This window comes from Sminthopsis crassicaudata, chromosome 1 (assembly GCF_048593235.1).
Source record: "Sminthopsis crassicaudata isolate SCR6 chromosome 1, ASM4859323v1, whole genome shotgun sequence".
Classification (NCBI taxonomy): domain Eukaryota; kingdom Metazoa; phylum Chordata; class Mammalia; order Dasyuromorphia; family Dasyuridae; genus Sminthopsis; species Sminthopsis crassicaudata.
The window spans coordinates 447,444,291-447,471,554 of NC_133617.1; the positions used below are offsets into that span (position 1 = coordinate 447,444,291).

General features: G+C 37.8%; 1 protein-coding gene and 1 long non-coding RNA gene across 2 annotated transcripts in view; one reads left to right on the forward strand and one right to left on the reverse strand.

Moving 5' to 3' along the window:
- LOC141550267 (uncharacterized) overlaps positions 1 to 243 on the reverse strand; it is a 51,466-nt gene extending 51,223 nt beyond the window's left edge. The window contains exon 1 of the long non-coding RNA XR_012484561.1: positions 19 to 243. This is a non-coding gene — a long non-coding RNA (uncharacterized LOC141550267). The remainder of the gene's footprint in view (positions 1 to 18) is intronic.
- Positions 244 to 246: 3 nt separating this feature from the next.
- KLF9 (KLF transcription factor 9) lies at positions 247 to 26,414 on the forward strand. Its single transcript, XM_074280712.1, has 2 exons — positions 247 to 1,471; positions 25,973 to 26,414. Exons 1-2 carry the CDS (start codon positions 970 to 972, stop codon positions 26,200 to 26,202), a joined length of 732 nt encoding a protein of 243 aa, XP_074136813.1. The 5' UTR covers positions 247 to 969; the 3' UTR covers positions 26,203 to 26,414.
- The last annotated feature ends 850 nt before the right edge of the window (positions 26,415 to 27,264 follow it).

Genomic DNA, 27,264 nt, shown 5'->3' on the forward strand with positions numbered 1-27,264 from the left:
CCAAGCCCTGGCCATTACCCTTTTAAGCGTCAGGTTTGAAGGGCTGTAGCAGTAGCACGAGGCATTGAAATGGAACTGTCAGATTGGCCACACGCCTCAGTTATAGACGCACCCTCTCCTCCGAAAGGCCATTCTGACTGGCAGGGGGAGAAAGTAAACAGAGTTGAATCACCCTTCTCACTGGCCAATTGGAGAGGGTTTGGATTGTGACGTGATGGGATTCTGCGAAATTGTTACCGAGCAAGAGAATGCCGGAACAGTGAGGACCGGCTGGAGGGGGGTAATGGATCGGGTTGTGCACGGTGGCAAAAGTGTTTCTCAGACCTAGATTTTTTTCTGCTATCTCCAAACAGTTTTTTGGCTTGGTCTGAGTGAATGCGTTGAGAAACCTAACGAAGAAAATTAGGCAGCTGGGGATTACGGAGCCCGCTTCTGCATTTTTTAAAAGCTCTTACCCCTCCCGGAACGTCTTGAGTTCTTTTTTCCCCCATAGAAATCATAACTTGACATCGCCACGTGTGGCATCTTTCCAAGACAACCTTATTATTAGAGTCCGTTGCGCTTGTCTGTTGGGATTTATTGGAAAGCTGGAGGGGCCCGCTAGTCCCAGGTAAGGGAGGGCTTTGGGAGAGTAAGGAAGCCTCCCGCCGTGGCCCCGGGTTGTGGATGCTGCGTTTGAGTCTGGTTGTTACGTAAAGATGAGGGGTTGAGGTCGACTTCTTGCGCGGATTCCAAAGCGCACTGCTTTCTCCTCCCCGCCCCCTTGGCTCCGCGATCTCGCTCCTCTGGGGAGAGAGGACGAGCTGATTGATCGGAGGGGGGAAAGAGGAGAAAATAAGTCTAACAACAACAACAATAATAATAATAAAACAGCAAGCAAAGTCCAGAAGGTGCGACTGGAGGGAGGGAAAGTTGGTGCTGCTGGACTTGGGTCCCTCCTGCTCCTCCCTGTGCCCTCTGGCCCGCACCATGTCCGCAGCCGCCTACATGGACTTCGTGGCTGCTCAGTGCCTGGTTTCTATTTCCAACCGCGCTGCGGAGCCGGAGCACGGGGCCGCCGAGGCGGAGAGGCTGAAGATGCCGGAGCGAGAAGGGACGAAGGAGCACGGTGACCCCGGGGATACGTGGAAGGATTACTGCACTTTGGTCACCATCGCCAAAAGCTTGTTGGATCTTAACAAATACCGACCCTTGGCGACCCCTTCCCTCTGCAGTGACAGTATCGAAAGCCCCGATGAGGACCTGGGATCCGACAGCGACGTGACCACTGAATCTGGGTCGAGCCCTTCCCACAGCCCCGAGGAAAGACAGGATTCTGGTGGGGTGCCCGGGTCTCTCTCCCTCCTCCACCCTGGAGTGTCTGCAAAAGGGAAACTAGCCTCTGAAAAGAGACACAAGTGTCCCTACAGTGGATGTGGCAAAGTCTATGGAAAATCCTCCCATCTAAAAGCCCATTACAGAGTGCATACAGGTTAGCGGTGGTCTCTCACTTCACTGAAGGTGCTGTTGGGGTTAACTGTTTGCGTGCCAGCCTCTGGCCCTATACAACATTGGTGGCAGTTAAGGACGCTGCACTTTTCCTTAAAGGTTTCAAATTTTGGAGAGGAAAAGAGATAGAAACAAATTGAATAAGATAGTTTGTGCTGTTTTGAACTCTTTAAAATAATTTAACTGTTTGATTTTTTTAAACTTTTCTCCTCCCTGCTTTGAGTTTATTTTACTGTTCACCCTGTTGAAAAAATCCTAAAATGAATTTTTAAAACGAGAGCCCACCTTTTAAAAGTATGGCACATTATTAAAACCTCATGGGCAGATTGTTTATTGAGTGCCTAGGGCATTAAAAAGGCTTGTGAGATGGCTTTCCAGTTGGGCAGATTGTTTGACCCTGATTCCCACTTTCTTTCCCCCTTCCCCTCTTCTCTCCCTTTCCCGTCTTTCCCTCTCTTGTCTTACTCCCAAAGCTCCTCACATCCCTACAATTGGAGTATCCGGCCTGGATAGGTAAATGCAGAAAGGCAGTCAAACAGCATCTTTCACCTCTGTACCATTCCCCTTATGGAACTGGAGTAAATCAGACAAAATCGAAGGTTTAATAGCCGTTTGTGAGAGGATGTGCCTCTCAGTAAGCTTTTTGTTGGTTATTTTTCTGGACTTTCCAAGATGGCTTTAAATTTGGCCAAGAGTCCCAGGAGAGGTTTAAAATAACACTGCTTATAGCAGCAGAGCATTTTGCCTAAATGATGAACAAGCCAACTACATTGCTGGTTAACTCCTTACCAAATTAGATATATGAATTAATTCTCCTTATTCAGTTATGTGTGTCACTCCTACCCATGAGCCAAGCAGTAAGATTCAGGGCGTGGTTCATTTCAGAGGTCCTGGCTAATGAATGTTAGGAGGCTCTTATTAGAAACAATGTCAAACTGTGCTCTTAGGCAAAGCGAAATGAAAATGGAAAAAAGAACTGGATCATTGACAGTGAGGAAACAGACAACTGCAGTATAAAATTCTCCTTGAGAGACTTACAAGTCCCTTAATGAGCCAAATCTGGCTGTTAGGCAAACACACCAGGGAAAAGTTCTAAAACCTTAATACTATGAGACTTTAATCCACCATCTTTAAAGGGCCCAGTTGCACCTGCTGTTCTGATAAAACAGGTTCCTGGCCACTGAGAAATCACCTTTGCTAGTCACTTTTAGCATGATACTTTTTAGAAGACTTAGCAATGCTATGGAAAAAAGCATTTAATAGACCTGTCTTGAGGCAGTAAATGGAAAGTGTGAAGGCAGTGCTTTCACTCTTCAGTTTTAGGATGGGAATAGGTTGGGGGAGGGGAGATTTGCTTTTGGTTTTGGATTTTTTTTAATTGTTTTCAAAGAAAAGGCAAGTAACTGCTATTCATATTTTCACAGTAAAGCTCCCCACCCTCCACCCATGTTAGAGCTTGTTACCTAAGGTTTAAAACTTGGTTTTCCTTAGTTTAGTTTTGATCATTGCATCACAGCACTGTACTGGCCAGAGGTAGTTATCACCCAGCAGCTGTTTATATTGGCCTTGCAGGCTCAGGCCTGTCCCCTGGTAGGCAGGAGTCCACACGTTACTGACTGCCACTTTTAACAGAGAGTCTGAAGAGAGAATGAACTCAAAGGTTGACATTCCCCATCTGGACAGCCCCCATTGGGTCAAGTGGGAGGGTGAGAAGAGGCATTTTTGTTGCTCCCTAAGACTTAAAATAAGAGCATAAGAATTCCCATCTCTGGGACTGTAGGTGGAGAGTGATACAGTTTCTTCAGAAATGGTTACTCCCTGAGTCTGTATGCAGCTGTTCAATTAGCCATGAGACTTATACCTCAATAGGATGTTTTGCCTAGTGAAAATTGAGAAACTCTTAATTCCAGGATATGTATGTGTATGAATGTATATATGTATGTATATCAATACACATAAATACACATACATATATACACACATATGTATATACACATAAGTAAATCTGCTGGCAATCATTTAAAATTCTTCTTTAAAAATTGTAAATGTGGTGATTGCAAGTATCTTGTTTATAATCTGCAGGCCTATAATCCTAATGTAGTAGGTGAATGGGGCCATTGGCCCATATAAATGGAAAATGGACGCCCACTGCAGGAAGCTGATTTAAAGATACCATAAGTAAGGGTCCTTGTAGGGGCCAAAGGAATTTTTGATGGTAAACTCCCCCAAAGCTTTAAATGCAGTTTCAAGCTAAAATTATCTGTTAAATTCCTCAGTCTTTTTATTCTCTCTTCTTCACAGATTATCTAAGAATTGTAGTTTTTATTGGTGCTAGTTTCTGAAAAAGAGAAATTAAATACATAATAATGGCCTATAAATTATGAGATGAGAGGAAATTCTTCACTCTCTAAGTTCCAAAAACTATGTCCTCAGCTCTACCTAGCACCCATATTTCAAGAACCATGTTACACTCTAAATACTGACCTGGTCCAGCTACACCAGTAGTGGTTCTGGAAGGTTCATCTCTAGTTTCATTGTATATCTCTCTCTCTCTCTCTCTCTCTCTCACACACACACACACACACACACACACACACACACACACACACGATTTTGAGTAAAAGGATTTGAATCCCAGATCTGTTATTTCCAACTCCTATGACCACAGGTCAACCCTCTAGACCTCAACTTCCTCCTCTCAAAATGAGAAGACTGGTTAATATCAAAAATCCCTTCTACTTCCAAGTCTATAATCTTGTGATTAGAATATACATATTTACATATACATATACATAATATATATCTATGTGAGAAATATTTTTATGTGAAGATATGTTTATGTATCACTTGTTGTTGTTCAGTTGTTTGAATGATGTCCAACTCTTTGGGATCCCATTTGAGATTTTCTTGGCAAAGATACTTTTAACTAGTAAGTGTCCAAGGCTAGATTTGAACTCAGGAAGATGAGTCTTCCTGACTCTAGGCTTGTCTGCATCCATTGCACCACCTAGTTACTCCATGTGTATATTGCATAGTACATATATGTTTTATGTATGCCCTATTATTAGTATTCATACGCATACTTTTTGTGTAGGAAAGCATGTGTGTGTATGTATACACATGTATGTGTATATATGTATATGTATACATACTCATAATTATTCAAGCCTAAGCCTGTACATGGTTTTCTATACAAGTAAATATATATAGCATCAGGTATCCTATAAGCATATATATGCACACCTATATTTACATCCTAATATAGGAGCATAGATTTAGACCTTATTGTGTCCTTAGAAACCATCTAGCCTCATTTTACAGAGGAGGAGCCTGAGGCCTAGAGCCATGACATGACTTGGCCAGAGTCACAGACCTAGGATTGAAGGCCTGGCCTTCTGATCCCAGATCCACATACACATCTGTACATGTGTATAGTATTTCTACAGCATATACATGTATGTGCCATCGAGTTTGGAATCAGACCTCAAAACCCTAACTCTGTCCTTTACTATCAGTGTGACCTTGGATAAATGACATAACCTCTCTCAATCTCAATTTCTTCATCTGTACAGTAAGGGAGGTGGCCCCACCTCTGGGTTCCTCCTCCTAAATTTATGGCTCTGGGAAATACTTAAATCCCAGTCTGAAGTAAACATTGTCCCATACGGTCTGACCTGGTGGTCAGCTCAGAAGGGCATTTGAAATCTTAAGGGTGGCTGCTGTTTCCTTCCCTTTTTATTTATGCTTTATCATTGCTAGTGCACTCAACCAAGATTTCTAGAAGGCAGTTTGGCTAAAACTGCCACATAAAAAAGTATGTAAGCCTGATCCTGGTTGAGTTCACAGTTCCTTGAAAATGTTAATTCAATTATCTGTTTCTATCTCTTCCTCTTCTCTTTTCTCTCCTCTCTAGCACTTTCAAGGCAACAAATATTAACTACCTTCTGTGCTGGGGCACTGAGAATCGAAGTTCCAAAACAGAAATAGTGTTTATCCTTAAGAAGCTTACATTTTACTAGGGAATATGTATAACAGATATTTTGTTTACCCCAGCAAAGGAAAACAAAAATACAGAGCAATTTCAAGAAGGGGAGAGAATAAATGTCTGTGAGGATTTGGAAATCCCATAGGATGAAGGATCTGGTAGGATCTGAGCTGTATCCTAAAAGAAGCCAGTGATTTCTTAGCCAGTTATTCCATGAAAAATACTGTAGTCATTTGATTGAATGTGACTGACCAAGACCTGAAGAGAGCCATTTGAATGGCTTTAAGCAGGAGTCAAAATCCTTAAAGAATATGACTCTCCTCAATTCTTGGCCTCAGATTTTGGACATTCATTTTATCTTTCTCAATAGTATTTTTCTGATTACACTTAAAAATAATTTTTACTATTCATTTTTCCAATTTTTTTCTCTCTCCTTTCCCTCCCTCCCCCTTCCCCCAAAAAGCAAACAATCTGATACAGGTTATACATGGGAATTCACTTTAAAGAAGGTCTTTGAGAATCATTGTCTGCCAAGGTACCCTTCTTTTATAACAAAGATGATCTCAATCTTTCTTGAGGATGAACACATAGTGCCTTGTATTCAGCCAGTGCACGATAAATGTTTGCTGACTCAAAAGGCCATCTTCCCTCTTGCATCTAGAAAGTTGCTTGAGGAACTATCCGAAGATCTAGTTTTAAATTGGACCCCCAATGCTTTTTGCTTGTGTGACCTTGAGAAGTCTCACTTAATGGGTTCAGTTGAGGAGGAGGTCCCTTCTAGCTCTTAATCTATAAGTCTGACTTTCAGACCTTATGTCTCTTATGCCAGCCCTCAGTATCTCATTATTGTGGTTTTATCTAAGTAGTACTTTATGTCTTGGGAAAATCCTGAAGTTGAACTTTATTATTCAGTCATTTTTTACTCAGTTGGCTTTATTATTCAGTCATTTTTAGTCATGTCCAATTCTTTGTGATCCTGTAAGGAGTTTTCTTTTCAAAGACAGCAAAGTGACTTTTTCTGCTCCATTGCATTAGACAAACAGAGTTAAGTGACTTGTTCAGGATCACACAGCTAATAAGTGCCTGAGACTGAATTTGAACTCAGGTCTTTCTGACACTATACACTGCCAGATAATCTCCTGCCACTTAGCTGCCAGGTAATTCCTAACCTTTGCATTGTTATGTAAAGCTCCTTGGGAAAAAAATAAAAGTTGACATTAGTGAAATAGAACAAGAGACTGCAGCAGTTATCAGGCTGCAAAGGAAAACAATTAGCCAGCAACTACAAGGTAATGGTTACCTGCAGGATTTCTGCTTTCCCTGCTAAACTTTAGGTTTGGAGCTTAAACATAACTGATTGTGTAATCAGCCTTGAAGAACATATCTAAGGGCCTGGTGATTTATAGAAGGGCAGATTTTGGTGCCGAGTCTCACATGCCAAAGAACTTGGCCAAAAAAAGAGAAAGGACCAGCAACTGCTACATATGAAGTTCTAGGATGATTGTTCCATCTCCAAGGTGGGAACAGGTGTACCTTGGAGTGGGGATTCCAAGGAGGCCTAGTCTTCTTTGCTCTAGTAATTCCAAGCAGAAAGGCCAGAATGAAATGGGGGAGGAGGGAAGGAGGAAAGAAAAGGTGAAGTTCTGAGCCAAGAAAGACTAAACCTCATGGTCAATGCAAACAGCTAGCTACTATTTTCACTTAATCCTATGTCTGCCATGCCAAGGACAAAGTGATTTCTGCCTAAATTATTCAGTAAAATTATTTCCCTTGTCTTCTCAAAATATTTGTAGAAAGATGGAAAAGTACAATTGTTGGGGCACTTGGAAAGTGGGAAGGTAAGATCTTTATTAAATAATGGGGAAAAGTAAAAAGTTGAAAAGATCACCAAATTTCAAGTCATCAGTCCTAAGTTTGTATGTCAGCTCTCTCACTACCTATATGATCTTGGACTTGTCCTCAGTTCTGCATCTGTAAAATGAAGGAGTTGGATTATTTATTAAAATGGAGACTGGGTAGCCTCAAGAATTGGTGGGTTTCCCCTCCTTTGACTTCAAGCCTGAACAGTGACTTGTCAGGTATGTGATTCCTTTGATGTATAATTGAACCAGATAGCCATTGATGTCCCAACTCTCAGATTCTATTATTCTGGGACCAGATTATGTCTAAGGTCTCTTCCAAAATTATATCCACAATCCTGTATAGGAATTAACTTTTTGCTCACAGCAACCCTTTAAGTACATTGATGTATTTATTATATAATACCCATTTCAATTCAGGCACATTAGAGGAAGAACTGTAACCTGAGGAGAGATTTTTGGCCTTCTAAAATGAGTTATCCAGTAGATTTATAGTCTATGCTAAATACTGTAGACATATTTTAAGAACCAATTCTTCCATAATATCTGTGGGAAATTCCCAGATGGTATTATATTTATATTTTGGGAAAAGAGGGTCTTCCTGAATAATTTCATCAGAGGTAAGTGGGGCTGGGAGAAATTGTTGGACATATCAGCATTATCTGTTTTTTTTAGGAGTCCTTAAAAAGAACTTGGCAGGCCTTGCAGTGTGAGCTTGTGTTCTAATCTGTCAGTTTGATTATTGGTATTAGTTATTAGCATTCTGGATGGAATAAGTTCCGTGTCCAGTAATCATTACTTCCAGCTCTTCAGTATTTCCTTCAGCTACTCTCACTGCTGAAGAGTAGTGAGAAGAAAAAAAAATCTCTAAATTTCATCCCCCAGTTACCACAACTCCTGAGGCCCAACCCTTGTCTGATATTTCCCTAGCAAGCCTCTCAAATGAGATAATATACATTTAAAAATCTAGTAAAAAAAAAAAAACTGCACAAATGTGAATATTCTGTTCTAACTCCTGCTGGAATAAAACTTTTGAGACCATAAATCCTTACTGGGTTGAACATTGTGCTATGAACCACAAGCCCAAAAGCATGAAAAAAAGGAAAGGAGCAGAACTCTCAACCCTGAGCATCTTGAGCTTCATACTACCGCCCTGTTCTGTTTTCTTCTTTGAAACAACTACTGTCTCAGGGCTGTGCCCAATTTTCAGCCCTGACAACCAGATTTAACTTGGGCTATTTTCTACCCACTTCTGTGATAATAGGTTAGTAGAGAGTAATAGAATTTTTGGTCTGGAAGGAATTTTGATAGCCACCTAAGCTATTACCTTCTCTGAAGGTAGCTTCAGAGGGAAAAAGACCTACTGAGACAGATGGAAATTTGTTGTTTTGGTAAAAACATTCCTGAAAAAGATTCCATAAGGACCTGAAATAGACTAGTCCAGTCCAAGGTTTAACACCTTGGCCTTAAACCACCTCCTGTCAGCTGGATGAAAATGGTGGCAGTTCAGCAGAAGGCTACCACCCTAGGCCTGGTGGCCCCTGACCTCTGGGTATTTGGGCACTCCAACTGTCCTTTGGCAGACCTCACTGGAACAACCACCTTTTTTTTTTTTTTTTTCCTTTTTTCTGACCCCACCCTTCCTGAGGGCTTTTATTACATCAGAATGTTCTTAATGCCATTTGACTGATGAAGGCAGAGTCCATTAGGATGCCATTTTAAGCATTTCTTTTTTTCATGTTTATGTTTAATGCTGGCCTCAACCTTTCCCTCCAGCAAATCACTGGAACAAATGAGAAATTGGTGCATTCCGACCTTCAGATTTGGCGTTTCCCACTGAGAGAACTCATAAGGAGAAAAGGAGAGACATATATTTTTCATGCCTCCAATAATGAAAGCTACTTATTTCTATTTGCAAGTCAGGTGTATGCATGTGCCATATGACCAAGGGTCCTTTTCCTTAAGCATAGTGATAAGACTATTGGAAGTCTTATGTGGCATGTGGGAAAAGGGAAACTGAAATTGGAATTCTAAGGATGTTGGACATTGTTTCTAGCATATTCATATAATCACTATCCATGATTAACCAGCCTTTCTGCTTCTGGATAAAACTGAGAATAACAGGACATTGGACAACAGAATGGAATGTCTTTTAATAACCACATTAAACCTTTAAGATGATTGAGAAAGTAAATATATAAAATCCAAAGCAAATTTAAGAATGACCTTTTAAAAATGGTGGGAGAGGAATTTTGGTTTTATAGAAGAAACAAATGTGGATCATTCTGTTTTTTTGTTAAGACAAATATGACCAAATGTTGATCTAGGTCCTACCTTCTTCATCTCTGGCTTATACAGGCAGTCCCCTGAGAGAGAGAGAGCTCCTGCCAGGTGTGCCAGTGAGGCAGAAAAAGCCAAAATGGATGCAGAAATTCAGCATAAGATCTCCCTTGCCAGATCACACTAGCTGTGTGACAATGAGCAAGTAATTTAACCTCTCTGAACTTCATAAAATTGGAGTTGGGTTAAATGGCCTCTAAGATCCCTTTCTTTTAAATCTATGATCCTACAATCATTGTATGCCTTCATTTTCTCATCTATAAAATGAAGGATTTGGACTTGGTGACTTTTTAAAAAAAGTAATAATTTTTATTTTCAAATTATGTGCAAAGTATTGGACTACCTGCCATCTAGGGGAGGGGGGTGGAGGGAAGGAGGGGATAATTTGGAACAGAAGGCTTTGCATGGGTCAGTGTTGAAAAATTACCCATATGTTTTGTAAATAAAAAGCTTTAATAAAAAATACATGCAAAGATAATTTTCAGCATCCACCCTCAAAAGACCTTGTGTTCCAAATTTTTCTCTCTTCCTTCCCCCTACCCATTGATCCAGTATAGGTTAAACATGTACAATTCTTCTAAACATATTTCCACATTTATCAAGTTGCACAAAAATCAGATTAAAAAAAAGCAAGCCAATAAAAAAAGGTGAAAATAATATGTTGTGATCCACATTCCGTACCTATAGGCTTCTTTCTATAGGTAGTATAGGTTTCTGTGATGTAGAGAGCAAGTGGCTCTCTACATCACAAGTCTATTGATATTGGCTTGAATCATTTCATTGTTGAAAAGAGCCAGGACTTGGTGATTTTTAAGGTTCATTCTAGCTTTAAATCTTTGATTTTGAAAATAGACTATTGAATAAGAGGGGTAAGATTTAAGTTATTGCTAAGTTGCTGACATCTTTTCTAGATGAATAGCTTTTTGTAGCAGAGGAGGGCTTTTAGAAAAAAAAAACACGCTGCTTTCCTCTTAAGATCTACATATGATGCCCATGGCCACTTGATATCCTCATATTTTAATTAAAATTTAAGAAATTCCAGCCAAAATTTTTAGACAATTTTGATAGGCTTTGAAAAATGCTCTTTGGGCAGTATGGAAAGAACAAGTAAGGAAGGACTTAGGGTCCTGTTCTGGCTCTGCTTCACTTTTCTCCATAAAATAAGAAGATTGGACTACTTATCTTCAAAGTTTTCCTTCTAGCTCTAAATCTATGATCCTGTGATTTAGGATGCCTGAGAGACCTTGGACTAAATAAGGGCTTGCTGTAGATAAGTCATTGAGCAATAGAAGCATCTGTAATTTTTCCCAGGAGTCTTGGAATTGGACATATAGGGATCCAGGTTGGATTATCTGGGCTTTCTGCCAATGAGCATGAACCCCACCCTTCTCTCCCAAAGCCCAGTTGGATCTGGTTCTAAAGTCAGACAATCATTTCTCTGTTGCTGCTCTCTAAGGCTGCAGGTCAGTGTAATATTGCAATTCCAGGCTTTACCCACTCTTAATCTTTTCTTCAGCTATTGAGTCTTGTCTCCTTTGAGCTGAACAAAAGCCATATTCTTTCATCCAAAGATAACTCAGTTGTGTGTATATAGATTATTAAAGACTACAAATAATATAGTCCAAGTAGGAAGTAAAATAGAACTTTCCTCTGTTGTCTGTGTAGGAGAGCTAGAGGGAAGAGACATGGAAAGATGGAAAGAATGCTACATTTGGGATTGAGCCCTCTCTAAAGCTGTTGCTCATCTGCTAAACAAGGGCATTAGAATAGATAAGCCCTGTGGTTCTTCCAAGGTCATAACATTCTGCCATTCAGAATGGTTTAGAACTCTAGGCCCCAAGATAATATTTTATCTTTTATTAATATTTTATCCCCAAGGAATAATGCTTTAATAGAAAAAGCAATTTTTTGTTTGAAGAGTTGTCTTTTGGAGGCTTCTCTAGAATTCAATTCCAAAGAAATAAGTAGAACAAATAGATAAGGGTTAGGCATTCTTCTGATCTGACTTTCAGAATTTTTTTGTTTTTAATTGCCTGGAGGTGGATATAAATATCTCATGTTAACATGAGCATTTGTTATCCTATATGCTAATATATATTTATATATTAAAGACTTATAGTACCTGAAACTGAATTATTTATTTAACAGTTTGTATAGGAGTTTAGGAAGTAGCTAACCACACTGTACACAGTCATAGCACCATAATCATTTTTAGAGGCAAAAACAACAAATCTCTGTACCTAAAAATAACTCCTAAAAACACATTCAGAGAAATGGCTCAAAGCCCTACATTGAGACCATTGTGAGGCATTAGGATTTTTGAGACCATCACTTGTTTGTTTGAATATCAGTAATGAAGGGAGAAAGATATGCTGGAGAACAGCCTTGTTTTTTTCTTTTATTACCAGTCATTTCCTCATTGTCATTAGCTATAGATGCATGTGTAGTGAAAATCAGTTTTGTGTCAGCAGAGGAGAGCATGGGTACTATTTCTGTGCTACCTTAGTATATTTCTCATGTCCTCCATTGTCCTCCAGGCTAAAAGCACTGTGGGACAATGCTTCCCTGAGTATTCTTCACCATTGTGGATGAGATTTGGTCCTAGTAAACACTGTTGGATCAAGTGTACTCCTTCCTTGTAACTATGGGGGAAAAGACTATAGGAATTTCAACTAGAGCTTGGTCATTTGGTATTCATGATAATAAATGCCAGTCTGTTAAAGGAAAAGACCTAGACTCTTTGGCATATTGTAATAAGGGGCTTGAAGTCAGGAAGATCTGAATTAGAATCCTACCTCAGACATTTATTACCTCTCTGAGCCTGAGTTTCCTCAGTAAGGAAGGGAGAGAGTTGGACTTTGTGACCTCTACTGATCTTCCAGTTCTATGATTTTGTGAACTTGATCTCATCTTTTCAGCTTATATTGTAATGCCAGAGAAACTGAGGCAAGATAGAGATTAGAGAGTTTTAATATTTTATTTGGATTTCTGAGAAGGAGAGATTGAGAGGGAGGGATAGTTTAGTGCCTTAGTTATCTGGGACACTAAGGATATAAGAGATCAAAGGACCTTAGAAATAATCTTATCTGCATCTTTTTTCCCCTGTGGCAATTGGGATTAAATGACTTGCCCAGGGTCACACAGCTAGGAAGTTATATCTTTATAATATTTACCCTATATAGTAATATTTTAAAAATACTTCCTCAGACACCTGCTTCTACCTATCCCTAATCAAGGGTTGTTAATGGTTTTGAGAAACTTGAGTTCTATATTATAGGAAGAATCCTTAAGTGAAAAAAGTTGGGAAAATATTACTAGACTTATAAACATGGGTTTAATCATTTCTTTACTCAACTATTCATCAAACCCAAAGGTCTTAATGTAGCAGATAAGAATGTCTTTTTGACTATTGGCTGTTGTCTAGCCAATAGACAACAACTCAGACCCCCACCCCACCTCAGCAGCTGAAAAGTACTCTAGATGATTTTCTTCTTTGCCAAATGTCATTCCGAGTAGGTGTCTCAGTCTCCTACCTCATTTATATGTCACAGGTGAAAACAATTTATAACTTAGGTGATTACTAAAAATCATTTTGAACTTGCAGTATTCTATATGAAAGGAAAAAAAAAGTTAACATTTTCCTTAATGAAATCAGAAGAAGCTGTAATTAGAATCAGGGATTCTTAACCTGATTGTGTGAATTTTATAAATATTTTGATAAATATATATATATATATATATATATAATATTAGATATATAATGAAGATAGTACATATCTAACATGAATAATACATACTTTCAATATAATATACTTTGTTATCCTTGTATTTTATTTTATGCATTCAAAAACACTTTTCTGGAAAAAGGATCCATAGATTTCATTAGACAATTACATGGTGCCATGAATTGGGGGTTGAGGGTATATAGCACACGGTATACTTTTAATTTTAATGTGCATCATTAACATTTTCTCCATTGATTTCTTAAGTCTAGACAATCAACAAAAAATAATAAATCAAGCTCTCATTTGCATCTTTGGTAATTTCTAAGGTAAAAGTCCACACTGAAATTTCTAAATGGTAACCAGCAAGATCCACCTCTAAGTCTACACCACCATAAAAAGTTAAGAACACTGGAGCCCTTCTAGCTGTAAATTCCATGTTTCATCTCTGTGTTTTTTGTTTTTAACATGTACATGGTTAAAATATTACCAACTATTTTGCAGCCTTTTACTGTTTTGAGAAAGTGGAAAGAATACAGACGCGGGAGTCCAGAGACCTAGGTTTTTAATTTCAATATTGTCACCAGCTATTTGATGTTGAACAGATTTTCTGTCTTTCTGTCCCTGTCTCAATGTCCTCATGTGTAAAATGCAGAGCTTTTACTAGATGCTTTTAAAGATCTCTTGGGCAAGTTTCTTTGATCATCTGTAAAATGAAGGGATTGGATTCAATGACTTTATGAGGAAGACTGCTATACTTTCTTGCTGAACTTGGAATCATGAGACCTGAGTTCAAATTCTAACTCTGACACAATATCTGTGTGATTGTGGGCATGTCACTTAATCTTGGTGGGCCTTGGTTTTCCTCATCTGTAACAAAGATGAGAGTTGAAAAAGATGAAGACACTCTACATATACACACACTCCTACTGATTGCTCATGACCAGCTCTTATCCTCTGTACTTACTCAGCCTTCAAGAGAAGATCCAGTTTCTGAAAGAAGCACCTTTCTTCTCCTGAGACTTGCTTCCTGAAAAAGGCACATAACCTTCCTTTCAATCAATAAGCTCGTATATCTGGATCTGGAGATTTGAGAGGCCATCTAATCAAACCACCTACATTTTATAGATAAAGAAATGAGGCCCAGAGAGATTATGTGATTTTTCCAAGGTCACTAGAAAGCAAATGGAAGAGATAGTTTTGGAACTCAAGTAGATGACTCAGTACTTTTTTCGTTGAGGGAAAAGTTTGGGGGGCAAAAAAAAAGTTTGGGGAACAGTATAAACAATAAACAGGTAATGAGATTATTACAGAATTTCTAACTGTTCAGCTTTGTCAGATTTGCAAATATGTGGGGAATTGAGCCCAAATCTTTCATAGTCCCTCTGTTTTGCCCTGTTTAAACTTCTTCTAATCTTATTGGGACCAGCTGGTCATATCCCTCTGCACAGAATATTAGCTCTAGTTCTGCTTTTCCTTAAGGTAGATTTTTGCTTGGATGGACACTTGTTTTCTCAATCTTTTCAGAATCTACTCTGCTGATTGTAGCAGTGAGTATGGATGGTAGCCTTAAGCTTATGAGATCTTACTTTCTTCCAGGACCTCCAGATGGTTCTTGTGGGTTTTCTGCCCAAGTCTGAGTGTCTACCTTACTATCTATGGGCATATTCCTTTAGTTTTGTGAGTTTTAGATTCCTCATTTGTAAAATGAGAGCCATATATTAGATGCTATCTAAGGTCCCTAGGGCAGGATTTAATTTCCCTGAGCCTCAGTTTCTTCTTAAAGTTGTTGAGTCGGATTACCTTTAAATTCTTTCTACTCTAGAACTGTAGCCCTCTTTAAGCTAATTGCCAAAAGCAAATTTATTAGCCAGAAGCATCTTCCCTTATTAATGAAAAGCCTTCAAGTATTGACCTTAGATTAATGTCTTGGTTTTCCCTCTTCTACCCTGCAAACAAGACTGCCATGATTCCTCTCCAAGAGTTCTAGAATTCCTATACAGTCCTGTAACACAGTTTCTCCCATAGACTGAGCTTCTTAATAGACAGCTTCTTAGATTACTAAACTCTAGCCTTCTGGTAGCCTTTTAGCCCTATTCAGGAATTCCCTAATTCAGATTCTGCTTCATCTCTTATCAGTCAGTCAATAGGCAATAAGTACCAAACACTATGCCAGGTGTTGGGAATGCAAGTACAAAGAATTAAATGATTGCAATGTTAAATGCCAGTTTTCATGCTCAGGTTTTTCCATTATCTGTATGCATGCATGTGTATGCATTTGTGTATATACACTTATGTCTAATTTTAAATATTACTACTACTGCTACACTACTACTATTACACACACACATACACACACCCCTTCCACCGTCAGTAACTGCTAGGTCAAGGCACATTTAAAGTTACAACAGGTAGTAGAATTGAGTGATAGGATGTTTACATGCTAGAACATGTTAGAGAGGGAATGTCATATATACTTCCTAGACTTCCAAGGCTGGGATAAGGGAGGGTGGCAGGTTGGTAGACAGGGAAAAGTCCTGGCTCTGGAATAAGAGTTCCTGAATTCATATTTTTGCCTCTGACAATTAAGAGCCTTCCCGGGCTTCACATTTTCTCATCTGTAAAATAAGAGTTGAACTAAATTTTCTCTGAAGCCCCTTCCAGTTTTAAGTCCAGAATCCTCATTAAAGACCTACTTATTGGGCAGCTAGGTGATGAGGTGGATAGAGCACCAGCTCTGAAGTCAGGAGGACTTGAGTTCAAATGTGACCTCAGACATTTAACACTTCCTAGCTGGGTGACCCTGGGCAAGTCACTTAACCCCAATTGCTTCAGCCAAAAAAAAAAAACAAAAACTAATATGTTGCTGATTTGCCCTACTAAATCTTTATGTTATAGATATGAAAATTAAGTCACAGTGATGATTAGATTACTGCACAAGATTGAAGGATGAAATGAAATGTTGGCATTAAGGCAGGGTTTTTTTTTTTTTTTAAAGTATATAAGACTTTCATCCTTACCTAAAAATCTCCATATAACCAACTATACTTCTAGAAAACAGGAGGGGTTTTGTTTCCTGATGATGTTCAAAATTAGCATGAGTGGGAATGACTTCTTTAGCAAAGAAGAAATAAGTATATTTTCCATTCCTGAAAGTGCTGCAAACTACTTTTAAAAAAAAATTTGGCCATGAACTGGAATATTTTGTACTTGTGGGAGGGAAAAGTGGCTTCTTGAAATTTATATCTGTAAGTAATTATTTCTTTTAGAAGAATTCCAGAGTTAATAGATCACTATTTCTCTATTCCAAGGTCCATAAGCTGATTCACTAGCTTAGGGCACCTCCAGAGGAGGTATTTGTAAAGGAAGCAGCCCCAGAGACAAGAACTTTTGAGCTTATGCACTTCTCTGAGACTTACTTGCTTTTCTTTTTTCCTCTTTCCATTTTGCTCATTTTCTCAATGTTCTCTCCATGACCAACAACACTGGCACTGCCATATTGGCAACTCAAGCGTGAAAGAGTTTCTCTTTTGCAGGTAGAAATATAAAAGGAAGAGGAAAAAGTAGATAGGAAAAAAGGATATCAGATGCACTAAATCAATTAATATTATTTATTTATTTTTCTTATAGCTTTTTTTTCTCCCCCTGAGGCTGGGGTTAAGTGACTTGTTCCCTATAGCTTTTTATTTACAAGATATATGCATGGGTAATTTTTCAGCATTGACAGTTGCAAAACTTTTTGTTCCAGTTTTTCCCCTTCTTCCCCCCCATCCCCTCCCCCAGATGGCAGGTAGACCAATACATGTTAAATATGTTAAAGTATATGTTAAATACAATATATATATATATATATATATATATATATATATACATGTCCATACAGTTATTTTGCTGTACAAAAAGAATTGGACTTTGAAATAGTGTACAATTAGCCTGTGAAGGAAATAAAAAATGCAGATGGACAAAAATGGAGGGATTGGAAATTCTATGTAGTGATTCACATTCATTCCTAGAGTTCTTTTGTTAGGTGTAGCTGGTTCTATTTATTATTGAACAAATGGAACTGATTGGGTTTATCTCATTGTTGGAGAGGGCCACATCCATCAGAATTGATCATCATATAGTACTGTTGTTGAAGTATACAACGATCTCCTGGTCCTGCTCATTTCACTCAGCATCAGTTCATGTAAGTCTCTCCAGGCCTTTCTGAAATCATCCTGTTGGTCATTTCTTACAGAACAATAATATTCCATAACATTCATATACTACATTTTATTCAGCCATTTTCCAATTGATGGGCATCCACTCAGTTTCCAGTTTCTGGCTCACTTCTGGGCTGCCATAAACATTCTTCCACATACAGGTTCCTTTCCCTTCTTTAAGATCTCTTTGGCAGGTCCAATAGAGCAGTAATGAACTGAACCAGCTACACCAGCGAAAGAACTCTGGGAGTTGACTATGAACCATTACATAGAATTCCCAATCCCTATGTTTTTGTCTGCCTACATTTTTTACTTCCTTCACAGGCTAATTGTACACTGTTTCAAAGTCTGATTCTTTTTGTACAGCAAAATAACATGGATACATATATTGTATTTAACTTATACTTTCACATATTTAACACATATTAGTTAACCTGCCATCTGGGGGAAGGGATGGGGGGAAGGAAGGGAAAAGTTGAAACAAAAGGTTTTGCAGTTGTCAATGCTGGAAAATTACCTATGCATAAATTTTTTGTAAAAAAAAAAAAAAAGAAAAAAAAAGATATCTTTGAGATATAAGTCCAGTAATAACTCTGCTGGATCAAAGGGTATGCACAGTTTGATAACTTTTTGTAGCTCAATTAATATTAGAGGGCAAAACCATTCTATCATAATCAAATGGAAGGGACCATAAGACAAAGAGATTAGAAAAAATATATATAGACAGACACAGAGATAGAAGTCCTAGTAATCATCTGGAGAATTACTGAGGTAATTCTCTAAGCACATAAAGTTAGCTTTAAACAATATGATAAATGATACATTCTAACCTATTAAAGGTTTTTATTGAATATTTACATTTTCTGATATCCATTTCAATTTGACTTGTTTTCAAGTTTCCCTCTGGGCACAATTGCTAAACTCTGTATCTATGGTTCCAGTGCAGGTCTGTCCCTATCTCAAGGATAGAGAGAGAGAAAGTGATCCTAGTTAAAGAGATATGACATGTAGAATTTGGGAAATATTCCCATTTCATTTTCCAGTTACGTATCAGTACTTGATTGGCTCATGAATTTGTTTTTGTGGATCCATAACCATCAAAGCAGATCTCAATTCCTTTATCCCTCTGTGACCTCCCCAGAATCATTACAATCATTATGTAGCATGGAATTAATGAGTGAGCATTTCCAAAACATATGCATAATTTTCAACATTCACCCTTACAAAACCTTGTGTTCAAAAATTTTTCCCTCCCTTCCCCTCTCCCCTCCCCTAAATAGCAGGTAATCCAATATATATTAAATACGTATTATTCTAGACATATTTCCACAAATATGCTGCACAAGAAAAATCAGATCAAAAAAAAAAAAAAAGAAAAATTCAAGCAAACAACAAAAACAGTGAAAATATTTATGTTGTGATCCACACCCAATCTCCACAGTCCTCTCTCTAAGTATGGGTGACTGAGGGCATCAGGGGAAGGGCTGTCCTGTCAGCAGAACTATCCTGTGCTCTGGAACAGAGAAACTGGCTCTAATCTTTTCTCTAGAAAAGGATAAATATAGGGGTCTTCATCTTTGGGGAAATAACTGCAGGAAGGGGTCTGAACCTTTTAAAGGTATATTGATCAAGGCTTCTCAAGCTTTCTCAAGCTTTTCTCAAGTCCTTTCCCCACCACACACCATCAACTACTGGAGGGTATTTATTATGTGCCAGACATTATGCTAACTACTAGGGATATAAATATTAACAAGATAGTACCTGCCTTTCTAAAAGCTTTCATTATAAAGGGGGAAATCTATGCATAAAGGTAAGCTGGAAAAAGGAGAGGGATGGATAGCACTTAGGATGTAGATTCCTGGGCCTGGGCACCCTAAAGCAAAAACTGATGTTTGCAAGAATAAATCTCAAAATGTAAAATAATTTTAGAAAGAAATTTAAATTGTTTGGTAGAGGGAAGCAAGTCAAAAAAGGGGATGTGACTCTCCTTCCCTCTAGGCTTCATCACTGTGTAGGATTTGGACTAAGAGACCTGCACTGGAACCACAGACACAGAGTTTAGCAGTTTTGCTCAAGGCAACTTGAAAACAAGTCAAATTGAAATGGATATCAGAAAATGTAAACACTCAATAAAATTTGGATAAAGCCAGAATATAACATTAACTTGGGTAGACTTTGGGTAGATGCAGAATAAGAATGTTTTAGGTGAATCCAGTAATGAGGGAGAACCCAGAATTCCTACTAACCATTGGTGGCATTCCTGGAAAGTTACTGAGAAAACATTTTGTTAAAAGTTAGATTTAAACAATCACATAAAGTTAGATTTAAACTATAAGATAAATGATAGAAAATCCATTCTGATTCATTAAAATTGAAGCACCCAGAAACAGAGATGGTGATCCTAATTAAGGAAACATGACATGTGAGTTGGTAGAGATTAGAAAATATTCCAGTTACATATCAATACTTAAGGAGTCCATGAATTTGTTATTGTGGATCCATAACCATGGATACACAGATCTCAATTCCTTCACCCCTTTGTGGCCTCCCCAGAATCATTACAATCATTGAGTAGCATGGTGCAGTGGGAAAAGCCTTGGATTTGAAATTCTAAAGATATGAATTCATATTCTACATCTGTCAATTTCTCTGCTCCTATTTCCTCATATGAAAAATGAGCCCTCCCAGCTATAAAGCTGACCCTTGTGGTCAATTTTTTTAATCATAAACCTCTGCAAACTTAACTGGCTTCATACCTAGGCCATTCCTGAGTGATATTGGATACTTTTCTATATTGATGAAACTTTAGAGATAGGGAATAAGATACAAATGTGAGAAAACCTCCCTGCCAATGAAGATTAACATCTACTTTTCACCTTACAAAAGTTTCCCCGAGGGTTCTCAGGTAAAGTTATTTGGCCATGACAACACACCCAAAATAATGAGCATTCTTTTTGTCTCTTTAGTAGACTGTAGTGGATAAGTCATTTCTCTACAAAAGATAAACCCATCTTTAGAATATATGCCCAGATAACCCATGTACCTAGTGACCTTAATAAACATCTCCAAACCCTGTATTTTGATCTCCTCTATAATGCATTTGTGGTTTTAAGGAATCAATAAAAACCAGATCTTTCAAAAAGAAAGTCTCATTCTACAAATCTGCCAGAAACAATCATTCTTGACAGAAATTGATGTTCACTTTACAATCACTTTACATTCTAAAATCTCTATGGTTAAGATTTTTTTCAAAAGAATGCTTTTGTAGAAGTGGTAGAGTGGAAGCATTAGATTTTTTTCTGCATCCTTGACCAAAGTTGATTCTTTCCTAAACTGGAGGAGGGAAAATTGAGGGGGAAAGAAGAGGGAGGTAGGAAATGATTAGGAGAAACTTCTGAAATTGTCTTTATCTCCCTGATTTTGAGATGGGTTGCAGATGACTAAGCCTGAAGAGGGTTCATGAGTACCCCAAAAAAAAAATTAGAAAAGAGACTGCTAATTTCTTCTTTGAGCTTGTTCACTACTAAGACATTACTTGTAATCAGACATTAAGATTTCATTTCAGGACTTTGGGAAAATCTTTATCCAGAAAAAGAATACCTCTCCTAGTTTGAACTTTCTAAGGGAAGCTGTGAGTTAAAAACTAAGGAGTATGCTGGAAAATAGGTAACTGGAAAAAAGAAAAAAAGAAAAGAAAACCTTGTTGTTGTTTTTTTTTTTCTCCTTTTGCCCAGTATTTGTCAGAGAATTTCAAATCAGTATGGAAATGGAAGAACCGTTTGTAAACAGTTTAAGTTCAGAATGCTTGTTAGGTTATACAATAGTATTTTCTGTATAATTGAGTTTGGTGTGCTTATAAGATCTAGGTACATTTTCTTGATTTTTTTTAGTAACCTAAAATATTTATAGGTGTTCAACTTTTTCAAATGGAAGATTTCTAGTTCTGATGTAAATTACCATTAATATTACAGAAGACAGTATAAATTGCTTTATTATACAGTTTCATTAGTATATGATTGTCCTCTCTTAAAGAAAATGCTTCCAGTTTTAGAAATATTGAATGTTTTCCTTTTGAGTTCATCTGAGAATGAGAAGATTTAGAGTTCTAATCCTTGGGTCTACTAAGTGGCTTTTAATATTGGACAAATCATTTGATTTCTCTGACCCTCAATTTTCTCATCCATATCATGACTTAATATTCTCCAATGCCCTTTTCCCAAGTGCTAATAGTCTATGATTCTATGAATTTCTTGACATCCTAACTCTCTTCTCCCTGCTTTCGTTTTTCAAAGCATAAAATATAAGGGCACTTATAGGTAATAATATGCCTTGTTTCTTTTCATATTATATTGTTTAGTATTGTATTAATTATGTAATAGGATTCACAAACTTCTCTCACTCTGTAGAACGAAATGATTGACCTTTAAATGGAAAAAGAATATTTGTTTGCTAGATTAGGTATGTATTTAAAATTGTTACTCAAAAGGTACCGGAAGATGGATAAACATTCAATACTATTTTCTCTAAGAGATCTTTTGGGAATTTGGGTATGTTGTTTTTGTTTTTGTTTTTCTTTTTCAATGCACTGAAAATCAGCTTTGTGACTGCAGGGGGAGGAAGAGACTAAAAAGAGATTTTTTCCCAAAGAAGCCTAGGAGAAGATGCTGGTGGCTTTCAGTGGCTCATGGCTCTGTGGGTTTCTGCTCTGCCATCTGTGTTAAGCATAGGGGAGATATGACTCAGTGATAGTGGCTGTTTGAGAAGCAATTGAGTTTAGGAAAACAAATATGAAATTACACTGTTAGAAAAAAAAAGTCCTGAAAGTTTAAACAAAATTTCATAACTAGTTGATTGGCTATTGACTGTAAATCTTTATGGAACACCTCCACTAAATGAGATGCATACACACTTCTCATTTATATTCCTTTTTAAAATATTCTTCTCTAAAATGTAATGTTCTCTGTTGAGGTTTCCTTGGGGTCTCTGGAGGCAGCCTTAGTTTCAGTTCAATAATGCAGCGAGGGATTAAAGTCCTAATCCTTTATTGTCTCCTTCAAAGTCTTGTCTCCTTCACTTGGGGCTCAGCTAGTTTTTCTGGAGGCCTATCTCTCTCCTTGGTTCTGAGAGGGCTGCCTCCTCTGGCTTCTGAATCTCCCTCACTCTCAGAATCCAAAGGTTTGTACTTCAGCCTCCAGCCACAACAAAAGTTGAACATGGAATGAATCTGCCTCAGCCTTTGAGAGCTTCTAGTGAGCCTGTCTTTCCTGGCCCTGAGAGCTCTTCCTTATATGTTCCACACTGAGTGTATACTAATCATTATATCAGTAGGAAACCATTATTTGTTGTAGGATTTAATCAATAGTAAACTAGATTTACCATTGTCTCCTCAATTCCTCTTAGTACCTTGTTTCAAGTTCTGGCCTATAACACCTTTTTCAAGCTCATTGGATATTTCTAGTGGATATTACTACTGGAAAGCTGTCTTCCTAACATAAGTTTAAAATAATAGTTGTCTTCCTTGTAATAACATGTCCTTTATAAATCTTTAGATTAGTCTTGTTAAACTGCTTCTATTTCTGTATGCCAAGAATCCTTATCTTTGGTCTCAAAATGAAATTATAGCAAGTTGAATATGTATTTGTAGCAATCCATTGACTCTAGAGTAAATTGGTAGTGGGACATGATTTAACCCTTTGATCACCCCGAGTGGACAATGTTGTGTTTAATTCAATTTAATTATATATAGTAGACAAATATTTATTGAACACCTTATATGTGCTCAGACCATCTAGGCTTTATGGAGGGATGTAGGAGAAGAATGAGGAAGAGTTACAAAAAAGTATTTGACCTAATCTCTGCCTTCAAGGAGCACATACACACATTGAGTAGTCGAGGAGCTTGGAACTCAACATTTCTAAACTGAGTAAGATACAGTATAGTTTAATCCCCTGAAGTTTACAAAAGATATGCTATTTTAAACCTTGTTTATCATGAGTACTTTGAGGGTCCCACAACTGTCTTTGTTTTTATATTTGTATCTTCAGCATTTAGCATAGTGTTTGGCATATGGTAAGAACTAATACATTTCATTCATTAATTTTTATTTATTTATTCATTGCTTTTAAATGTTCACATCCATAATATCTAATCCATAAACAGAACTTCACCTACAGAGCTCCGGATTCAAAAGGTTTATTATGGTTGCTTTTTAGTGCCATAGTTTTTTGGTTTGGAATGTGCTCTGACTGATTTGCAATTATAAAAAGATGTTCCAATCTCTGGTGGAGTTAGTTATTATATCTTAGTCTGGCCTGTCTTTTAGTCTGGATGGGAGCAAGTCAATATTCCTTATGGTTAATGTCCCACAACAAATAATGGGAGAGGGGAGCATGTAGTTAATTATAGCTTGCCCCTAAGGTGATAGAATTATTTATTTATTATTATTATCCTTATTTCTGCATCTCATTGGCACAGGTTAGAGAATCTGAGGAAAAAGAATGAATAATTTTTGGATGACTCAGATGCACCACGCTGGACAGCTCCCAGCCTCTGTGAGTCTCTCTGGGCTCCAGGAAGGTGAGGATGGGAGTGAGAAAAAGTCACTCCTTGCACCTACCAAAGGAGTCTCTAGGAAGTTCAGTGGAGAAGGGTCTGTGTATGTAAAATCTGCCATCAGTGGCACTTTTGATCATATTTGGAAAAACATGAGAAGTAGGCAGGCAGGTGGGAGAAATATCTCATAAAAAGGAAGGGGGGGTAAATTTTTCTTTTATTAAAACTTCCTTTGGCCTATTTGATTTGATTTGTTTTGATGATTCTAAAATATGTATGCATCTCCTAATGCTGGGGTTAAACAATCCCACAGAGCTCTCTGCTGGTCAGATCACAACAGGGACAGTTTTTGTTTGTTTGTTTTGTTTTGTTTTGTTTTGTTTTTCCATTCTGGACAGCACATTTTTAAGAGGGACATGAAAAGCTGAGTATACCCAGCGAAAGGCAACTAATTAATAAAGAGCCTAAAAATTAAATTTGATGGGAAATAGTTGAAAGAACTAGGGTATTGACCCTAAAATATGGAAAATGAAAAGGTTGTCACATGAAAGAGGGGAAAAGATCCTCCGTTGTGCTGCTTTAGGGGACAGAATTAGAATCAAGGGGCACAGTTTACAGCAAGGCTGATTTTGGCTCAATATAAGAAAAAACTTTCTAACTGTTGAAATAGGTTGCCAGTGGATGCACTGTCCCAATAAGTAGTGCAGTCCTCATCCCTAATAACTGTTCAATCACAAGGTTTTGGTGGGCAGCTTAATAGTAGGGTGGATAGAGTGCTGATCTGGAGTCTGAACTCTGTGATTTGGGGAATATTATTTAACTCCTTAGTTTCCTTATCTGTAAAATGGAAATAATCACACCTACTTTCCAGAGTAGTTGTGAGAATAAAAGTGATACATATGTGTAAAGTACTTTACAAACTTTAAGGCACTATATAAAATGTTGGCTATTATTATTAGATTGGCAGAAGGATTACTGTAGTAGGTGGTAGGCTGGACCAGATGACCCATAAGGTCTATGCCAATTTTAAGATTTCATGACTGTGAATGTGGTTAAAGGCTAAAATTTTAGACTCTCATTGGCTATAAAACAAAACAAACAAACAAAAACAAAGCCCCCAAATCAAGCCAATCAGTGACTATTATGTTCTGAACATGAAGAAAAAAGAGTTCCTCTAATCTCCAAGAATTTGTGCGACCAGGGAAAAGTGCTAAATATCAATTCCATTTGCATAGAACATAATTACACGCTGAACAATTTATCAAGCTTCAGGAAGCTGCTGGGGGTGGGGGGGAGAAGGGACCATGTCAGATTGGAGTTCTAGTTCTACCACTTTCTATATATGGCCTCAGTCAAGTAAGTTCTGAGTTTTCCCGTTTGTAAAATGGAGATAATTATAATATACCAGAGATGGTATGAGGTTCAAATGAGAAAATCTCTTTGTAAAGCATTTAATAATTTATAAAAAGTCCTTTGTAATCACTAAAATGCCATATGAATATAAGGTACTATTACACATCATTGTTTTCCCCAAGTTAATGTTAATGGCATTGAACATATGTGGTTTTATGGAAGGCAGTGTATTATAGGAGAAAGAATATTTACTCTGCTATCAGAAGACCTGGATTTATATACTGCCTCTGATACTTACTACCATTGTGATTTGGGCAAGTCACTTAACCTCTATCTCAGTTTCCTCATCTGTAAAATGAGGGGATTGGACTAGATGACCCCTAAGGTCCCTTCTAGCTCTAGATCTGTGTTCCTGTGACTTTTAAAAATATTTTTAAAAAAATTCATGCTGTCTTGATTCCATTCTCCTAGGTGAGCGACCCTTTCCTTGCACATGGCCAGACTGCCTTAAAAAGTTCTCCCGCTCAGATGAGCTGACCCGCCACTACAGAACCCACACTGGTGAAAAGCAGTTCCGGTGTCCCCTGTGTGAAAAGCGCTTCATGAGGAGTGACCATCTGACCAAGCATGCCCGACGTCACACTGAGTTTCACCCCAGTATGATCAAGCGATCTAAAAAATCCCTTGCAAATCCTTTGTGAGACCCTGGATGTTCCAGAGGAGGTCAGGACAGTGAAAAAGACCAAAAAATAAAAAAGAAAGGAAAGAAAGGAAAGAAAAAGAAAGAAGAGAAAAGAAAGAAGAAAGAGAGAAAAGAAAGAAAGAAAGAAAGAAAGAAAGAAAGAAAGAAAGAAAGAAAGAAAGAAAGAAAGAAAGAAAGAAAGAAAGAAAGAAAGAAAGAAAGAAAGAAAGAAAAAGAAAGAAAGAAAGAAAGAAAGAAAGAAAGAAAGAAAGAAAGAAAGAAAGAAAGAGGGAAAGAAGGAAAGAAGGGAGGGAGGAAGTAGAAAGAAAGAAGAAAGAAACGATGGAAGGAAGAAAGGAAAGTTTTCAGAGACCCTCAAGAAGCAAATAGACAAATGAAAGGGGAGGGGAAAAAAAAAAAAAGCCCTAGAGATGGTCCACTTTTTAGCACAGGAGGGCAACTGCTGTATAGTTGACATTCAGAGCTCTCTCTCTTTGGCATTTTTTTAAAGCACATATACCTGAGGTTGCAAAGTCAACAGTCTTTATCTCAACTGTGAAAGAGGGAGAGCAGATACATTGGGGGGGGAGGGGAAGGGAGTGAGTGAAAGGGTGGGTTAAGGGGAAAGGGGTAATAATTTAAGGAATCAAAACACTGGTGTACATATGTTTGACTGGGTGAGTTGATCTGTGGTTATCACATAGTGATTCTACAGTCATTATGCTTGTTATCTCTTGGAATTTTGTGTTTTTTTCCTTTTTGATGTATATGCTGAGTGTGCTTAAATTTCCTTAGCAAAACCACTCTGAATCACAGTAATTTAGGAAATAAAAATGGATAGCACAGCCTTCTCTTCTGGAAGCAGGATCACATCTACTACAGCATGATCACTTCTCAAAGACTTGAAAAGACACAACTCCTAGGCGGTGGGTATGCAGACATTCAACTTCCACTAAACTAAAGACAAACCTTTTTCTCATAGGTTATGCTAAATTCACCTCCTTTACAACCTCCTTTATATGAATTCTTCTCTTTTGAACCCAGGCTGTACTTTTATTTGCTGATACAAAAGTCAAGTAAG